The 15,053-nt window shown below is 44.0% G+C and overlaps 2 protein-coding genes across 4 annotated transcripts in view; one reads left to right on the top strand and one right to left on the bottom strand.

The window, feature by feature from the left end:
• The first annotated feature begins 1,957 nt into the window (after positions 1 to 1,957).
• On the top strand, positions 1,958 to 4,818 carry SDR42E1 (short chain dehydrogenase/reductase family 42E, member 1). Its single transcript, XM_063410516.1, has 3 exons — positions 1,958 to 2,103; positions 2,303 to 2,404; positions 3,628 to 4,818. The coding sequence occupies exons 1-3, from the start codon at positions 2,006 to 2,008 to the stop codon at positions 4,733 to 4,735; spliced, it is 1,308 nt and encodes a 435-aa protein (XP_063266586.1). The 5' UTR covers positions 1,958 to 2,005; the 3' UTR covers positions 4,736 to 4,818.
• A 4,349-nt stretch (positions 4,819 to 9,167) lies between these two features.
• PLCG2 (phospholipase C gamma 2) overlaps positions 9,168 to 15,053 on the bottom strand; it is a 55,771-nt gene continuing 49,885 nt past the window's right edge. For all 3 annotated transcript variants that reach the window (XM_063410514.1, XM_063410513.1, XM_063410515.1), the window contains 2 exons: positions 12,418 to 12,602; positions 9,168 to 11,639 (listed from right to left, as the gene is read on the bottom strand). In XM_063410514.1, the coding sequence (XP_063266584.1) occupies positions 11,597 to 11,639; positions 12,418 to 12,602 (228 nt within the window). In that variant the 3' untranslated portion in view covers positions 9,168 to 11,596. The remainder of the gene's footprint in view (positions 11,640 to 12,417; positions 12,603 to 15,053) is intronic.

Below are 15,053 nucleotides of genomic sequence, written 5' to 3'. Positions count from 1 at the left end.
ACTTCTGTCAAGGTTTTGCAAAACAGAAACTTGTGGCGTTTTAAGACACTGAATCCACTCTCTGGCATTCCCCAAGTGGCTCAGTTCTGCAAATGAAAAATGGAATACACCACAAGCCAGACTTTGATCGTGTAATTTCTCATTGTTTTCCTGTTCTGCCTCTCTCTTGCAGACAGCTGGGACTGCTGGTGCTGAACTCGGGAGCAGTTCTGCTGAGCCAGGCAGGGCTGGGCAGTGTCTTCCCACTGCCAGAAACATCTCAGCCTCTGCACGGGGCACAGCAGGCTCCTGTGAGCGTGGTTCAGGCTCATAATAAACACAGCAGGATGTGGGACAGCCTCTTTCATCCAGGGAGGTGCTCTGAGGACACGGCCCTCCCAGGCACGGAAGGGCATTCAAAGGCAGCTGTGGTACCTTCACAGCACCAGGGAATCACAGACTCATTAAGGCTGGAAATGACCTCCAGGAGCATCAAGTCCAACCTTTGACCCAACACCACCTCGTCAACTAAACCACTGCCATGTCCAGTGATTTTTGGAACACCTCCAGGGTTGGTGACTCCAGCACTTCCCTGGGCAGCCCATTCCAATGCTTGACAACCCTTCCCATGAAGAAATGTTCAGCAGGAATTCCAGAAACTCCCCTGTCCACTCAAATCACCCAGAGTCAAGGGCTCCTCAGCCCCCTTTACATGTCCCAGACCTCTGCAGCCTCCCACCCTGGGGTGACACTTGCAGGCACACCCTGAGGGAATCACAGGATGCTTTGGGTTGGAAGGGACCCTGAGGATCATGTCATTCCACCCCCCTGCCACGGGCAGGGACACCTTCCACTAGCCCAGCTTGCTCCAAGGCCAGGGATGGGGCAGCCACGGCTTCTCTGGGCAACCTGTGCTCCACCCTCACCACCCTCAGAGGGAAGAATTTCTTATTAATATCTGATCTAACCCTACTCTTTCAGTCTGAAGCCATTCCCCCTTGTCCTGTCACTACATATATTGCAAATAGTCTTGTCCTTCCTCTGAGCTCCCTTCAGGTACTGGAAGACCAGTATTAGGTCACCCCGGAGCCTTCTCTTTTCCAGGATGAACAGCCCCAGTTCTCTCAGCTGGAGGCAGCTCTGCAGGTGGGGTCTCACCTGAGCGGGCAGAGGGGCAGAATCCCCTTCCCCGCTGCTCACACAGGGGGATCACCCAGGGCACGGGGGCTTCGGGGCCGGGGCAGCTCCAGCTCCCACCCAACACCCCGAGCTCTTCTCGCACTCGGGGGTGATGGTAGGTGAGCCTGGATCCGTGCCGGGGCTGCGCTACAAACACCGGGACGGGAAAGGCTCCGACTTCAGCCCCGAGCCCCACCGGAGAGCGCCTCAGGCTGCGAGAGGAGGGCACGGGCATCGCCCTCCGCCGAATGAACCCACACGAGCAGGGCAGCACAGCCCGAGCAACCCCGCCGCCATCTCCGGCTGCCCCCGCCCCGCCCGGCTCCATGGCCCGGGATCGGCCCCCGCCCCGCCCGGCTCCATGGCCCGGGATCGGCCCCCGCCCCGCCCGGCTCCATGGCCCGGGATCGGCCCCCGCCCCGCCCGGCTCCATGGCCCGGGATCGGCCCCCGCCCCGCCCGGCTCCATGGCCCGGGATCGGCCCCCGCCCCGCCCGGCTCCATGGCCCGGGATCGGCCCCCGCCCCGCCCGGCTCCATGGCCCGGGATCGGCCCCCGCCCCGCCCGGCTCCATGGCCCGGGATCGGCCCCCGCCCCGCCCGGCTCCATGGCCCGGGATCGGCCCCCGCCCCGCCCGGCTCCATGGCCCGGGATCGGCCCCCGCCCCGCCCGGCTCCATGGCCCGGGATCGGCCCCCGCCCCGCCCGGCTCCATGGCCCGGGATCGGCCCCGCCCCGCCCGGCTCCATGGCCCGGGATCGGCCCCGCCCCGCCCGGCTCCGTTTCCCGGGATCGGCCCCGCCCCGCCCGGCTCCGTTTCCCGGGATCGGCCCCGCCCCGCCCGGCTCCATGGCCCGGGATCGGCCCCGCCCCGCCCGGCTCCGTTTCCCGGGATCGGCCCCGCCCCGGGAGCCCGGCAGGGACGGGCAGCGCCGGCACCGCCGCAGGTACGGGGGGACCCGGGGCGGGCACGGCTCCGGCGCAGCGCTCCCTCCTCCGGAACAGGCTCCCTTTGGAGCCAGCCCGGCGTGAATCGCCTCCTGCCGGGGGCTGCGACCAAAGCGTGAACGCGATCCGTGAACAACGAGGGGAATGGTGCTGAACGCGGATCGGTTTTAATGAGTGTGTTCGCGGTGTGTTTTGTAGGTCAGTTCCAGCACGCAGTGAGAAAGGAAAGAGGATGGAAGAAGGAAACGCTGCCAAGGAAAGAGTCCTCATCACTGGAGGAGGAGGTTATTTTGGCTTCCGGTTAGTGCATGAACCAGTTTATACATACAGGAGTACATGTAAGAGGCTGCTGCTGGCGAGGCAGCAAAATCCACCTGTAAAAGGGAGACCTGTGGGCCTGAGACACCTGATCCAGTTCATCTGGTTCACCCGGGGTCTCAGTTTTAATCAAACCCAGTTCCTCTGTTTCCAGGGGCTGTAAATAATGCTGTTATCCCGTTTCCAAAAGTCAGGCACCAGCTGCCTTGCAGACATTTCCCTGTGTGCTCACTCTGCGGAGGATCACCATCGTCAGCCTGCGCTGAGGACAAGCCTACACTTGTACACACATTTTTCCTTTGACCTACAAATAGTTACTCATGTGCTTAGCTCTACAGATTAACACCTCCAGCTGAACTCTCAAGAATATATTATTTTCAGGAACAGCAGTGGTTTAGGATTAGAGTTGTTAATAAGGTGAACATTTCAGTGAAATCCATTTTCCTTTGCTGTAGCTGGCCATGTAAAGAAAAAATCCCATTTTTGGGCCCTAGATTATAACTGCTCACAGAGGGGAGAGAGATCACAATTGGGACCAGAAAACAAAGTAAATTTCAAGTCAGGGGAAGGAAAAAAAAATCTCAGAAGTTGCCTATCTGACTTCTGCTTGGCTCTTCCCTCCACTCTCATGCCCTTAAAGCACAATAGAAATACAAAAATGTAGGAAAGGGGAAGAGAAACACCAGAGTTATACCTTGTGTCAGTACCTGGGAGTTGGAGTAAAATGTAGACATGTGGCAAAGTATTCATAGCAGCTTAGAAGCCTCTCCCACTCCTCCATAAATTTCAAACACAACGGTGAAGACCAACCTGTTGTTTTGACAGAACTGGGATGGCACAAAAGCAGTAAGATAAAGATAGTAAAGCTTTTTTTTTTTAATATTTGGCAATAGTTGCACATCTGAAAGTTGCTGTTGCTGATCTGAACGGGACAGAACTTCAGTTATTTCTCTTCAGAATTTTCATTTACAGCAGTTCAGACTCTTTTTCTTCTTTTTTTTCTCCAAGTATTGATGGAGTGTGACAGCTCAGTACCTGAACTATCACAGCTGAATCTTCCCTATAGTAGGGGGCTGAGTATTTAAAAGACTCCCATCAGAAAAATAATCAGCACAAAAACAGTTAATAGTCTCCTCTCCCTTCCAGGTGAGACGTTTCATGCACCACATTCTGTATCCTAACACATGGTTTCTGTCATGTTTCAGTTTAGGCTGTGCCATATATCAAAAGGGAGTCGATGTGATCCTCTTTGATGTCGTGAAGCCACTTCAAACGGTGCCAGAGGGAATCAAGTTCGTGCAGGGAGATATCTGCTGCCTGTCTGAAGTGGAAGAGGCTCTCAGAGATGTGATCTGCGTATTCCATATCGCTTCCTATGGAATGTCTGGCAGGGAGCAGCTGAACAGAAAACTTATAGAAGATGTTAATGTGAAAGGAACAGAAAATGTCATCCAGGCCTGCAGGAGCAGGGGGGTGTCGAGCCTGGTTTATACAAGTACCTACAACGTGATATTTGGAGGCCAGATTATAGAAAATGGGGATGAGTCTCTGCCTTACCTACCGCTGCACCTTCACCCTGATCACTACTCCCGAACGAAATCTTTGGCTGAAATGAAGGTGCTGGAGGCAAACGGTGCAGAGCTGGGAGATGGGAGAGGTGTCCTGAGGACCTGTGCTCTGCGCCCAGCAGGGATCTACGGGCCTGGGGAGCAGAGGCACCTCCCCAGAATCGTCAGCTACATTGAAAGGGGACTGTTTAAATTTGTGTACGGAGACCCTCTGAGTCTGGTAGAGTTTGTACACGTGGACAACCTGGTCCAGGCTCATGTCCTTGCCTCCGAGGCCCTCAGAGCCAGCAAGCAGCACGTTGCTGCAGGCCAGGCCTATTTTATATCTGATGGCAGGCCTGTAAATAACTTTGAATTTTTCCGACCGCTCGTGGAAGGTTTGGGTTACAAGTTCCCAACCCTGCGCCTTCCCCTCTCCCTTGTCTATTTTTTTGCATTCCTCACTGAAATAGTTCATTTTCTCGTGGGGCGCATTTATAACTTCCAGCCCCTCCTCACTCGCACAGAGGTTTACAAAACTGGGGTCACCCATTATTTCAGCATGGAGAAGGCCAGGAGGGAGCTGGGCTATAAGCCCCAGCAGTACAGCCTGGATGAAGTGGTGGAGTGGTTCAGATCCCAGGGATGTGGATCAAAGCCAAGAAATTACACCATGATGCACCTGGTTAGGGATGGAGGACTGCTCGTGGTGCTGGTTGCTGTGCTGGTCTCCTGGTTTCCATCTGTAGGGACATTTTCACTCTGAAAGATGAAATGCTGAGGAGAGAATTTAGTTCTCTGCTTACTCTTGGTTTTGACAGACAGGTAATAAAAGATTTTTAAAAAATACATATTTGTGTGATTGAGGTAAATAACAGCTTTATCCCCCAAGGAACAGAACTGCTAAGTAAAAAGGTGTAATTTTTTATATCTGCTTTCTCTTCAAAGTCAAATTGATCAGATCACTAACAAGATGAAGCTCAGTATTGCTGCAAACAGCATTTTATTCTCAGGTACAACAGCACAATACAGAGAATAGAACAAATGTCCTTCAGCTGACTCTTCCTCCCTAATGGAATTATACTCCTGATCCCTGCCCTTTATTCCTAAAGAGTTTGTATTACATGATCCAGAGGAGAATAAACTTATTCTTTGATCACATTCCAAACCCCAGTTCTGCTTCCCAGCTTGGATGTATATATGCCTAACCAAGATTAACTGATAAACTGCTAGACAATAAACAAATGGGGTTTTTACAGGAGTACATTCTGGTATGCTTTCCTGAGTTAACTCTCATATCTAATGACATTTCTGGAAAGTACACCATGCTTAATCTAAATTACAGCAAAGTGCTTGAAGCACCACAGATCTGTAGATTTTTCTGACAGTAAAATATGCCTGTTTAAAATGAATGAGCCAGCTGAAGTGCATTCATAAATAAAAGCTATGATTTTTCCCAGCATTATCGAATGGTTAAACAAATAATTCATCAAAGACATTTGGTGAGTGATTGTATTCACGTTTCACTATTTATAAAACACTTTTCAGCCTTTAATAATATTTCTTTAACACCTGACGCCATCTAAATAGAATTTCAGCTTTGTAATAGGAAGATAAAAACTTGCTACAGGGAAACTCATAATTTTGTGGAATTTTAAGATTAGAAGATCAGACTATAAAAGTACAGGTCATTGCTGTCCCATGCAATTCCCTGTCAATTTAATACAGAAACTGAGAAACTTCAACTCAAATGTTAAACACAAAGTTGTTTTCCCTTAACTCATCAGCATTGCAGCTTCTGTACCCCTTGATAAAAGCAGAATCCTTCAAAAATTTAAAACTTCTCTTTAAACTTTAGTCTTTCCATTTCAATGGCTGAAGCTACACAGATCTTAAAATTATTAGTGGCTTCCAGATACTTCTGTTGAACTCTGCTGCAGCTGAAATGGGGAAGTACTGAATAAGAAGCAGAGCAGTTCCATTGCACTGGTAAAGGATTCTCAGAAAACAAGAGGGCCTAAATAGAGGAACCAAGCTAGAAATCCACAGCCACCTCTGCTCAGAAGATGCAGATTTTTGTAGTTCATGGTGACTGAAGACAGCATTATTTTCTGACTGTTAAGTTCTCTTCCTGATAAGTTTACCTTAAAAAAACCCAGCCCACACTCTTGATAACTTTTTTGTATTTTTGAGCTTGAAATCTGACTTTTCTCCCTCGTTCCCCTATCAGTAACTAGACCATGAAAGAAACTAAATTTAATACTTAGCTTGAGGGACAGCTCAAGAGAGAACTCACTTTTTTTTCCCCTCTCTAACAGCAAATAAGCTGTTTGTGTAGCAGGAGTGTTGCGTGCTCTCATAAAGAGCTTATGTGCCTCCAACTGAGCACTGATGGCACAAGGGCCACTCTCCAGGAGTCATTAATATACAACATCATCTGCAGAAAGAAGAAATCTTTTTAATAAAACAGAAAAAAGGCATTCCTGACCTCATGAAAGCGCCAGGCCGGTGCTCTCTTTCCAACAGCTCTGTTTTTTCAAGTAGAAACCACTTTGTTCTTTTCCCCTTTAAGTTCTCTGGCTTTGACACAATGTTATCAGAAATAGATTAAAAAATTCGAATGCCAGCAGAAGACAAAACCAAAATGCAGAAGAAATTGCTCAAGCCTGTTGCACAGAGACAGCTTTGGTTTTTCATGCCAAGTCTTGTAAAAAATTGTTTTTAACATAGGGAACTGAACTCCTGTGCCCCAGAGGAATTTTCTCTGCTATTTGCAATCTTTTAGCAAAACTCAGCTACTGCTATTTGTAATTATCTCAACGGTGGGGCTAGTGACAAACATCTGTGGAAGGGTCCTTAAGCCATGAATCCTAAATCCACACTGTCAGTACCAGCTGAGGTTCAGGCCCTGGACAGTTTTTGAGGCACAGCAGCAGCAGCAGCTCCTGACAAGACAAAAATAGCCCAACAAAACCCCAAATACCAGAAGTGCTGCAGAAGCTGAGCTGAACACGTGAAGCTTTTCATCTGCCTGGAGTCAAGGACAGAACTCGCAGATAACAGAGCAGGAGCCACTGTTTTGCCCTAATGGCCCAAGAGTGTGCTCCAGCACAGGGAATTAATGTGGGGACACACCCCAGAGCCATCATCAGTGCACTGGGGTTCATTAATTCCATCTCAATTAGCTCCTTCTAGTAAAAAACCCAAGTTCTGACCACCGCAGAGGTGAAGGATACACTTACTTTTTCCAAAAGGAAAACAGGGAATCTGTGGCTAAAGGAGATACTCTAAAATTGCTTGAAAATTCCATCCCTGTAAAGATGGTCACAGCTGCTCTATTTGAAGTATTTTACAATGAGAATTTTCTCTCCTTTTTCCTGTTTTTGTCATTACTCCTCGTGTATGAATACCTCGGTAAATTAGGGTAATTAATTCAAGGCTGTATCTCTTTTCAAATTGTAATTTATTACCTGTTTTTCTGAATTCCTGAAACTGAATTACCAGAAATGGACCTAAAAATTGAAAGAGCAAAATGAAAATATAGCTTAGATTCAGTTTTTCCTAGTCCTCAAAATTACTGAACAATTGATAGGTGCCTCACTATAAAGAATGATGCTGATGTTTAAAGTGAATAGTTTAAGTTTATTTGGTCGGCTACTTAACCTCAGACACAGCATTTTAAGGTCCAAATTTGCCAGATATACATGAAAACTTATATTTCTTATGTGTACTTAAATATATTTATTTTAGATGCCTAATCAAACCAGATTTTTACAGGTCCTTCTCCTAAGGGACCCAACCAAAATGTCCCTTTTTTCTATTTATTACTGATTCCCACATACTTTCCAAAGTATAGTGGCATATTTAATAATTCACTATGTGCTCTTCAGAGAAAAGGGTCCTGAACACTGATAATTTACACTTTTAATAATTATTTAATTTTATACTGAAAAGAATCTGGGGATTAAACTGCAATTCAGGAGTACACAAGTGTTGGGGGAACTACTGCTTTACTTTAGTCAGGCTCACAATTCCCTGTTTTGCTGGAGTAACAGCTAAAAATGTAGATGAGCAATGAATTAAACTGCTTTTAATTTAATTTAAATTCTTTTAAAACTAATAGTTGACCATGTTTGTAACTACTATTATGGATCAGAAGATAAATTCATCTCTAAACGGATTCTGAAGGGTAATTTTCATTATATTTAACTTCTATTTCTCATGACATAAAGGGAATTTCAGTCTGGAACAAAGCCAACTAGTTGGACTGCAGTTAAAAATGCTGACACATGACTGTAGCACAACTCAACCACTGCACTTCAGCTTCCACACCACATTCAGATTTTTCCAGCTGGTTTGGAGAACTCAAAGCTAATGGCTGGTACACAGCTCACACCATTTCACCATCCCCGAGGTTAAAGAACTGCAGAACTAAATGCTTTCAACAGAAAAATACATAAATATGTTGGGGTGGAAAAAAGTGACAATACAGGCAACAAAACACCTAAATGTAGTAATTTTTTGGGCTCCAGAACTCATGCATACCAATACTTGCTAAGGTGATTTGGCTGATTTAATGACCTTCTAGAATTAGGCTGCAGACACCTCATATGGATTCATGTTCAATAAGCATGTAATTTTGAGCAAAAGATGAGAAAAAATTGTTCCCAAGACTCCCAACAATTTAAAAAATCACCACATAAAGACAGAGTGCATTCACCCAGTAGCAGTTCTCCCCATGCAACCTCACAGGCAGAAAGTGTTCTGATAAAAATTTTTTGTAAACATCAATATTACTGTTCTTCCAAATTAACACAAATTTAATCTTTGCCTTGCTCAGATTTTATTGTTCAAGCTCATACAAATCTGATTCTCACTGGAGCTGGAGTTTGTATGTGCCTCACTGAAAAAGGCTGGTTTGGAGTCACAAGTTAAACTCGATCTTTGACCTTTTCCTTCTGCCTTGTGTGTTTGGAGCCAGAGAAGTGCAATCATAACCATGTCTACTGAAATAATCATTAAGTCAGTTCATCTTAAAAACACAGAAATGCCTTTCTTCTAACCTCTAGCAGAGCATACCATATCACACCAGCAGATCACTTTTCAATAAGAACTCACTGCTTCAAATGACTGGCAAAAGTCATGAAATTCTATGAGCTATCTTAACCAAGAAGCACCTGGCATCATTCACATCAACGTGAGATATCAAAAATTATTTATTAAAATAAGTTATTGCAATGATTTAAAACACTTTCAATAAGAATATAACAATTTAACAATTGTTAACCTCAAAAATTTATAAATGTTTTCCCTCCTGGATTAAAAAAATTAGCACATACATTCAAACTCTCAATACTCAAAGAGTTGCAACTATGATAAAATTGCTACAGAGTCTGCCCCGAGGAAGAACTGAGAGGTGAGATCTTGGAGATAAAACACAGAATGCAAGAACCAAGAGAAGAGTTAGAACATAGCCTTGCCCACCACTTGCAAGTCAGCAGGAGAGTCACTGCAGTATTTTCATTCTGCACAGTGTAACAGTGTAAGTCTGGGGAAAAGTCTTCCTGTAAAACAAAATGTATTTGTATAAATACTGATGGAGTGCCTCTTACAACTCCTGACATTACGTGTGAGTGGAGAATGTGCACAGGACTTTTCAAAGGGCTACAAAATGAGCTAATTGTTAAATATTTGCACAAGAGCAGCACAAGGGACTCACTCCTGTGTCCATCACACAGTGGCTGTGCTGTGTCAGGAATACACACAGCAAAGGAGGAAGCCAGGACAAACAGACAGTTTGGCTGGGTCTGCTCTGGAACTGACCTTGAAAAGAATTCTGACACGCAGAACAATCCAGACCTGGATAATGAAGACAACACCAGCTCTATACAGCAGTCTTGGTTACAGCTCCACCTCCCAAATCCACGGTTGATATGATTCTTTTTTTCTTTGTATGAGCAGAGTTTACACCCATCTAATCCTTGAACAGGTCAATCACAGCTGGGTACTGAAGAGATTTCAGGGAGGAGGATGAAAAGCAGAGAATTGTCTCTAACTTTTCTCTGGTTTTCAGTTGGGTGATTAGTAATTAATTTCTTTATAATAAAAAATTTACAAATGCCACCCCATTGTGGGATACACTATTATTACACTTTCATCTCTGAGACAATACTGTCTTTACAGAATAGCTAAAACCTCAAGGGGGTTCCTCAAACCATCATCTGTGAATGCACAATGGCATCAATTAAGTGCCTCTTGAAACAACAGAAGTCACAGCATGGGGAGCAAGAGAAATTGAAAATGCTGAGGCAGCTGCATCAGGCCATGAATCCCAAATCCGTGCAAGTCCTCTGTGATCAGAAGTACAACTCTGTGGAAGCAGCATTTTGTGCCTCAGGCAGTCACTTCGAAAACTAAATTCCTCTGCACACATTTGAACATTAAAGTTGGGAATATAGATAGCAAAACTCATCCCACACAGAGGTAAGACAACCAGGAATTTGATGGGAACAATACAGCACTAGCACAAAGGACCAACACACACACAAATTATATACACTTGCTAATCTAACAGATATGCTTATCTGCAGCCTCATGTTCTTGATTTGATTAAAGGTACCGGAGGGATGTACCTTTATATTTGTGCACACTATCATTCCTGGATTAGTTACATTTTGGGAAAACAGTCTACATTTACAGAACACTATCATTTGACTATCGTCTAAGTAGGATTGCAAGATTAAAAATTGACAGTTCATTTAAAAATTCATTTCTAAGCACATTAGCAGCTGAAAGGATTTGCAGAAATGATACTGTACAAAAGTAAGTGATTCTCAGAATTTTAAATACCTTCCCTTTCTGCAAACAAACAGATATCTCCTACTGCCTATCTTTTCCTTCCAGTGCCTCGAGGCTGTGAACAGAAGTTCACAGGGGCTATGAATAGAGGTTCACACATTGCTCCTTTCTTAAACCTTTAAAGAGAGTTCAACAGGAAAAACACAACTACAGACCCAGAGGGTATTTGCTTTCAACAAAATTAACATATCTTGTTCTTGAAAATGTAACAGAAAATGTTTAATAAGAGACAATAGCTGCCCAAAATATTTTATACAGTATCAGCAGCACAATCTGCTATCTCGAGGACTGGAACATACATAACATGACAATGCTGGTGTAGAAGTGCTTTTACAGCATTTAATAAATTAAAAGCTCACTACTAGTTAATCTTGAGGAGCCAGGTTGTTGAAGTGCTGTGATTCCATGCATGCAAATTGTGTGACTGTCTTACCTACAGCCTGTTTAACCACATACAGGAGATGATTTGTACTTCAGGTATTGATAATGAGAAGTGAGGTCCATCCAACTACACATCCTCAAGTTTTAAAAATCTTGAATACACAGAAGTTCTGGCCTACACAGAGGGTATGCTTTGTACAGAATATAAATTATTAGGTGGTAAAACAGTTTTTCTTAGAATAAGAAGTTATAAAGGAAATCCATATTTCCTCTTCCTTCTCTTCTTCCAGTCATTCCACGTGATGAGACTGTCACTGAGTAGGATGACCAGGATAAATTCATCTCTTCCTGAATTGCACCATAAAGCAACATCAAAGAATGATGGGCTCTACGAGTAGAATTTGCTGTTACTGACTTTCTTCTCCCTTAATCTTAAGAGAAAGGAAAAGGAAAAAGTCAAGCCTAATAGGAATTTCTCAGAGGAAAACAGGCTACCAAATTCAATGTACTTGGATACCAATGGCAAGTAATGTATCAGCAATGAGCTCTGCAATTTTTTCCCCTCAATAAAAGGGAGTAAATGAGTGATTCGTGCAGCTGTTCAGCACATACAAAAAAGGGCAAGAATACTTAAAGTCTTAAGATCTACTCAAAACTTCCTCTTGGTACATGAAACCTCCCTCTATCTCCCTCACACCCAGCCCAAAGGTGGCAGCAAAGGAGAAGGAACCTTCCCCTGAGCTCTGGAGAATGCACTGACGCTGCACTGACAATGCTGTGCTGTTAGAACTCAGTACTGCTTTTATCTTTTGTGGTTTGTGTATCTGTTTCCACATATCTCATATGTGCATGACATTTCCAGGGACATAACTCTGATAGTGTAGCAAGAGTGAAGAGGTTTATTTATTTGTCTTTATATACTTCCAGGCTTTCCAAGAAAGCAGCAGAGAGGGATACAAAACCCGACAGGATTACAGCTGTCACTGATCCCTGCAACTGAGATTTCACTGAACACACATTCCTCAGCTTCTGCTGGCCTCTAGTGGCTTGAGACCCAGCTTGGCTTCTCTACAGCCCTTCCTCATTCCAGATGAGCTCATTCTGCCCTCACCACTCTTTAGATGTTCCCTTTGATAAGTCTGAGGTTTCCTTACCATAAATCCTGCCTAGATCCTGCTGCCTTGGAAGGGAGAACGATCATCAACCCACCTGCGGTTGCAAGTCTCTTGATAAATCTGCAGTTTGTGCTCATTGACGTTGAATTCTTTCAGGATAGCATCCCTGTTGGGATTCCTGAGGTTGGTGTGGCTGTCATAGAGGAACAGCTGGGTGTTCAGCTCCTCCTGGCGCTTCCGAAGTTGCCGACACGAGGAATAAAGCTCTTCCTCACTTTCCTTCAAAGGAACATTGGGAATCAAGGTGATTTGGTAAAACACATTTCCAAAATGACACAGAATCAACCGAGTTTGGGGGATGAGTTTGTTTTCCTAACCATGTTTGAATAACTGCATAGAATGTTTTATAAAATTAGTTTGATAGGATGTGTCTCGAATGTTTCTGGAAACAAAGTAACTTAGAAAGCACTAAAAAACCCCCTCAGCCTCACAGTATGAGCAGCCATATCCTCTGACAGGGACATCAGGGACATTCTAGCATAGGTCACAAAATCTGTGTATCTAAACACTTCCATTAGAATATTTTTCCCTAACAGAGCACACTAGTCTGTTGAGGAAAGAACAGAAAACAGTGCATCATGATGGTTTATCAGATTATAATAATATTAAAAATACATTTTTAAAATGTTTAGGTTTGGGCTCTTCCATCATATTTGTGTATCAGGTGACAAAGTGACAATACTGGGGACTTTCTATTGAAATGAAGACTAAATGTCAAAATACTGACTGGTAAATAGGACCCTTTACAGCAGCAAGTACTCAGATGGTCAAGAAAGAAGGACAGATCCTTTATTTCTATATAACTGTGGCAATTCTATATAACTGTGGCAATTCAGTACTTGCACAGGAACTGAGTAGGTCTGAGTTTCTATTGTGGCCCACAGTAGAATGTCTCAAAATATTCCACAACCATAAACAATCATCATGATTCCCTTTAGGACTTCAAATTATTTTAATACTTCAAAACTTTGGATGCAAAAGCTGCCTCTTTATAGAGTTACTAGTGGGGAATAGAACTGGCAGGACTGAAGTCTTAATTTTCACATCAGCAGCAAAACAAGATACTCCTTCTACAAGAAATGACATGCAATCAATAAATGTAATAAATCCAAACATTTTCAGAGGCAGCATACTAATAAGAATGCCTCTTTCTGCATTCAGTCCGGATCTAGGAAAAATGATAGCTTAGCAACATACCCAAGGGGTTTCACTTACAGCAACAAGATCCTTTCCTAAACCTTTTTTCCTCCTGAAACACTTTCCTATGCAGGCATAGGTTGGAGCAACAGCCTCAGAGCTATGCTGCTGATTAAAATTTAAAGGGTGATTTATTTAATTTTTGTTTGTAAAGGGTAAGGAAACTTTGTATTCTCAAATCACAACAGAAATGCAGATTGCTAATTATCAATTTGCAGGTGTAATCATCAAGATGCCTATGTACCACTGTTGGTTCTTGTTAATAAATGTATCCAAAAAGGTACAGCTTAAACTGCATTTTAAGATGTCCACTTCAGTCTTTAAGTCAAGAACATATGCACCATTGAGGCTGACTGCAGTCAGAAAAAGCTGAAGAAATGCATCACTTTCTGAAGGAAGTAAATCAATTTTCAAGCAAATAAGACATGCCTTTAAGTACAATAACCACCTCAGTATAGTATGATTCCTACAATATCAAAAAAGTTGTACAGGAACTAAGTAAGGCCTCAGATACTAATTCACAAATGTTTCATGCTTATGTCTATATTTTTGCTTTATTATTCCTGATAAACTCCACAGCCATCTGTAATTCCTTATTATAATTTTGTATTTCATCTCCAAGCACATGCAGATGGGCTCTGTATATAAACAGGCCTGTTAATAAATGGTATTATTTTATGGAAGGCCATCACCTTCTAAAAAGAAACAGAGGAACAGAGGCAGCCTTGATCTTTTCTGATGCCTCTTGAATGATCTGGCAAAAGTTCTGGAGTTGACAACTGTGGTGAGTCTGGGTTTGTTGCAGGCTGCCAAACAAAAGGAAGGTTTTGGAAGTTGTTCTGCCACTGCATTACCAGCAGGCATTGTAAAAACACCGAGCTGAGCTGCATCTTCATTTGGCTTCACAAGCAGAAGGGGATTCTAGAGTGTGAAATGTGCTACTGTCAAAGGAGTCAGTGCTGACAGATTGGGGGACAGACTGCTGCTATGAACAACACTTTGAGAGCTGCTCCTGCTCCAGGCAAATAATGATCTGGATTCCTGAAGAGAAACCACGGCAGGATGGATTTGCAATGTATCCACAAGTGATGTCCATGCTCAGCATTAGGCCATGGTGACTTTGTCAGTTTTCTCAAAGGCAGCAAACCCAAAACCAGCCATTTACCAGGCCTCCCCTGTGAGACCTGAGTCCATGAAATATGAACAATTTAAATATTATCTTGGAAGGACAGAGGTCTCCTCTTCACACACACATCTCTTGTCTCAGCTTCCAATCCTCCTGCTCTCAGAACCCCTGGCTGGCCCACAGAGCTTATAGGAACCTATCATAGCTTTCAAACACTGTCATTGCACATCATTTTACATCAGGTGACTTCGTAAAAACCTCCACAAAGGATGTCTGAAAAAGGCTTCCACTCCTTTGGGAAGAACAATGTGACTGAATTCAGAAATTTCCAGTTCAGTGTATGCAAC

This window comes from Prinia subflava, chromosome 13 (assembly GCF_021018805.1).
Source record: "Prinia subflava isolate CZ2003 ecotype Zambia chromosome 13, Cam_Psub_1.2, whole genome shotgun sequence".
NCBI lineage: Eukaryota > Metazoa > Chordata > Aves > Passeriformes > Cisticolidae > Prinia > Prinia subflava.
This window is presented reverse-complemented; position numbering and strand designations above follow the sequence as displayed.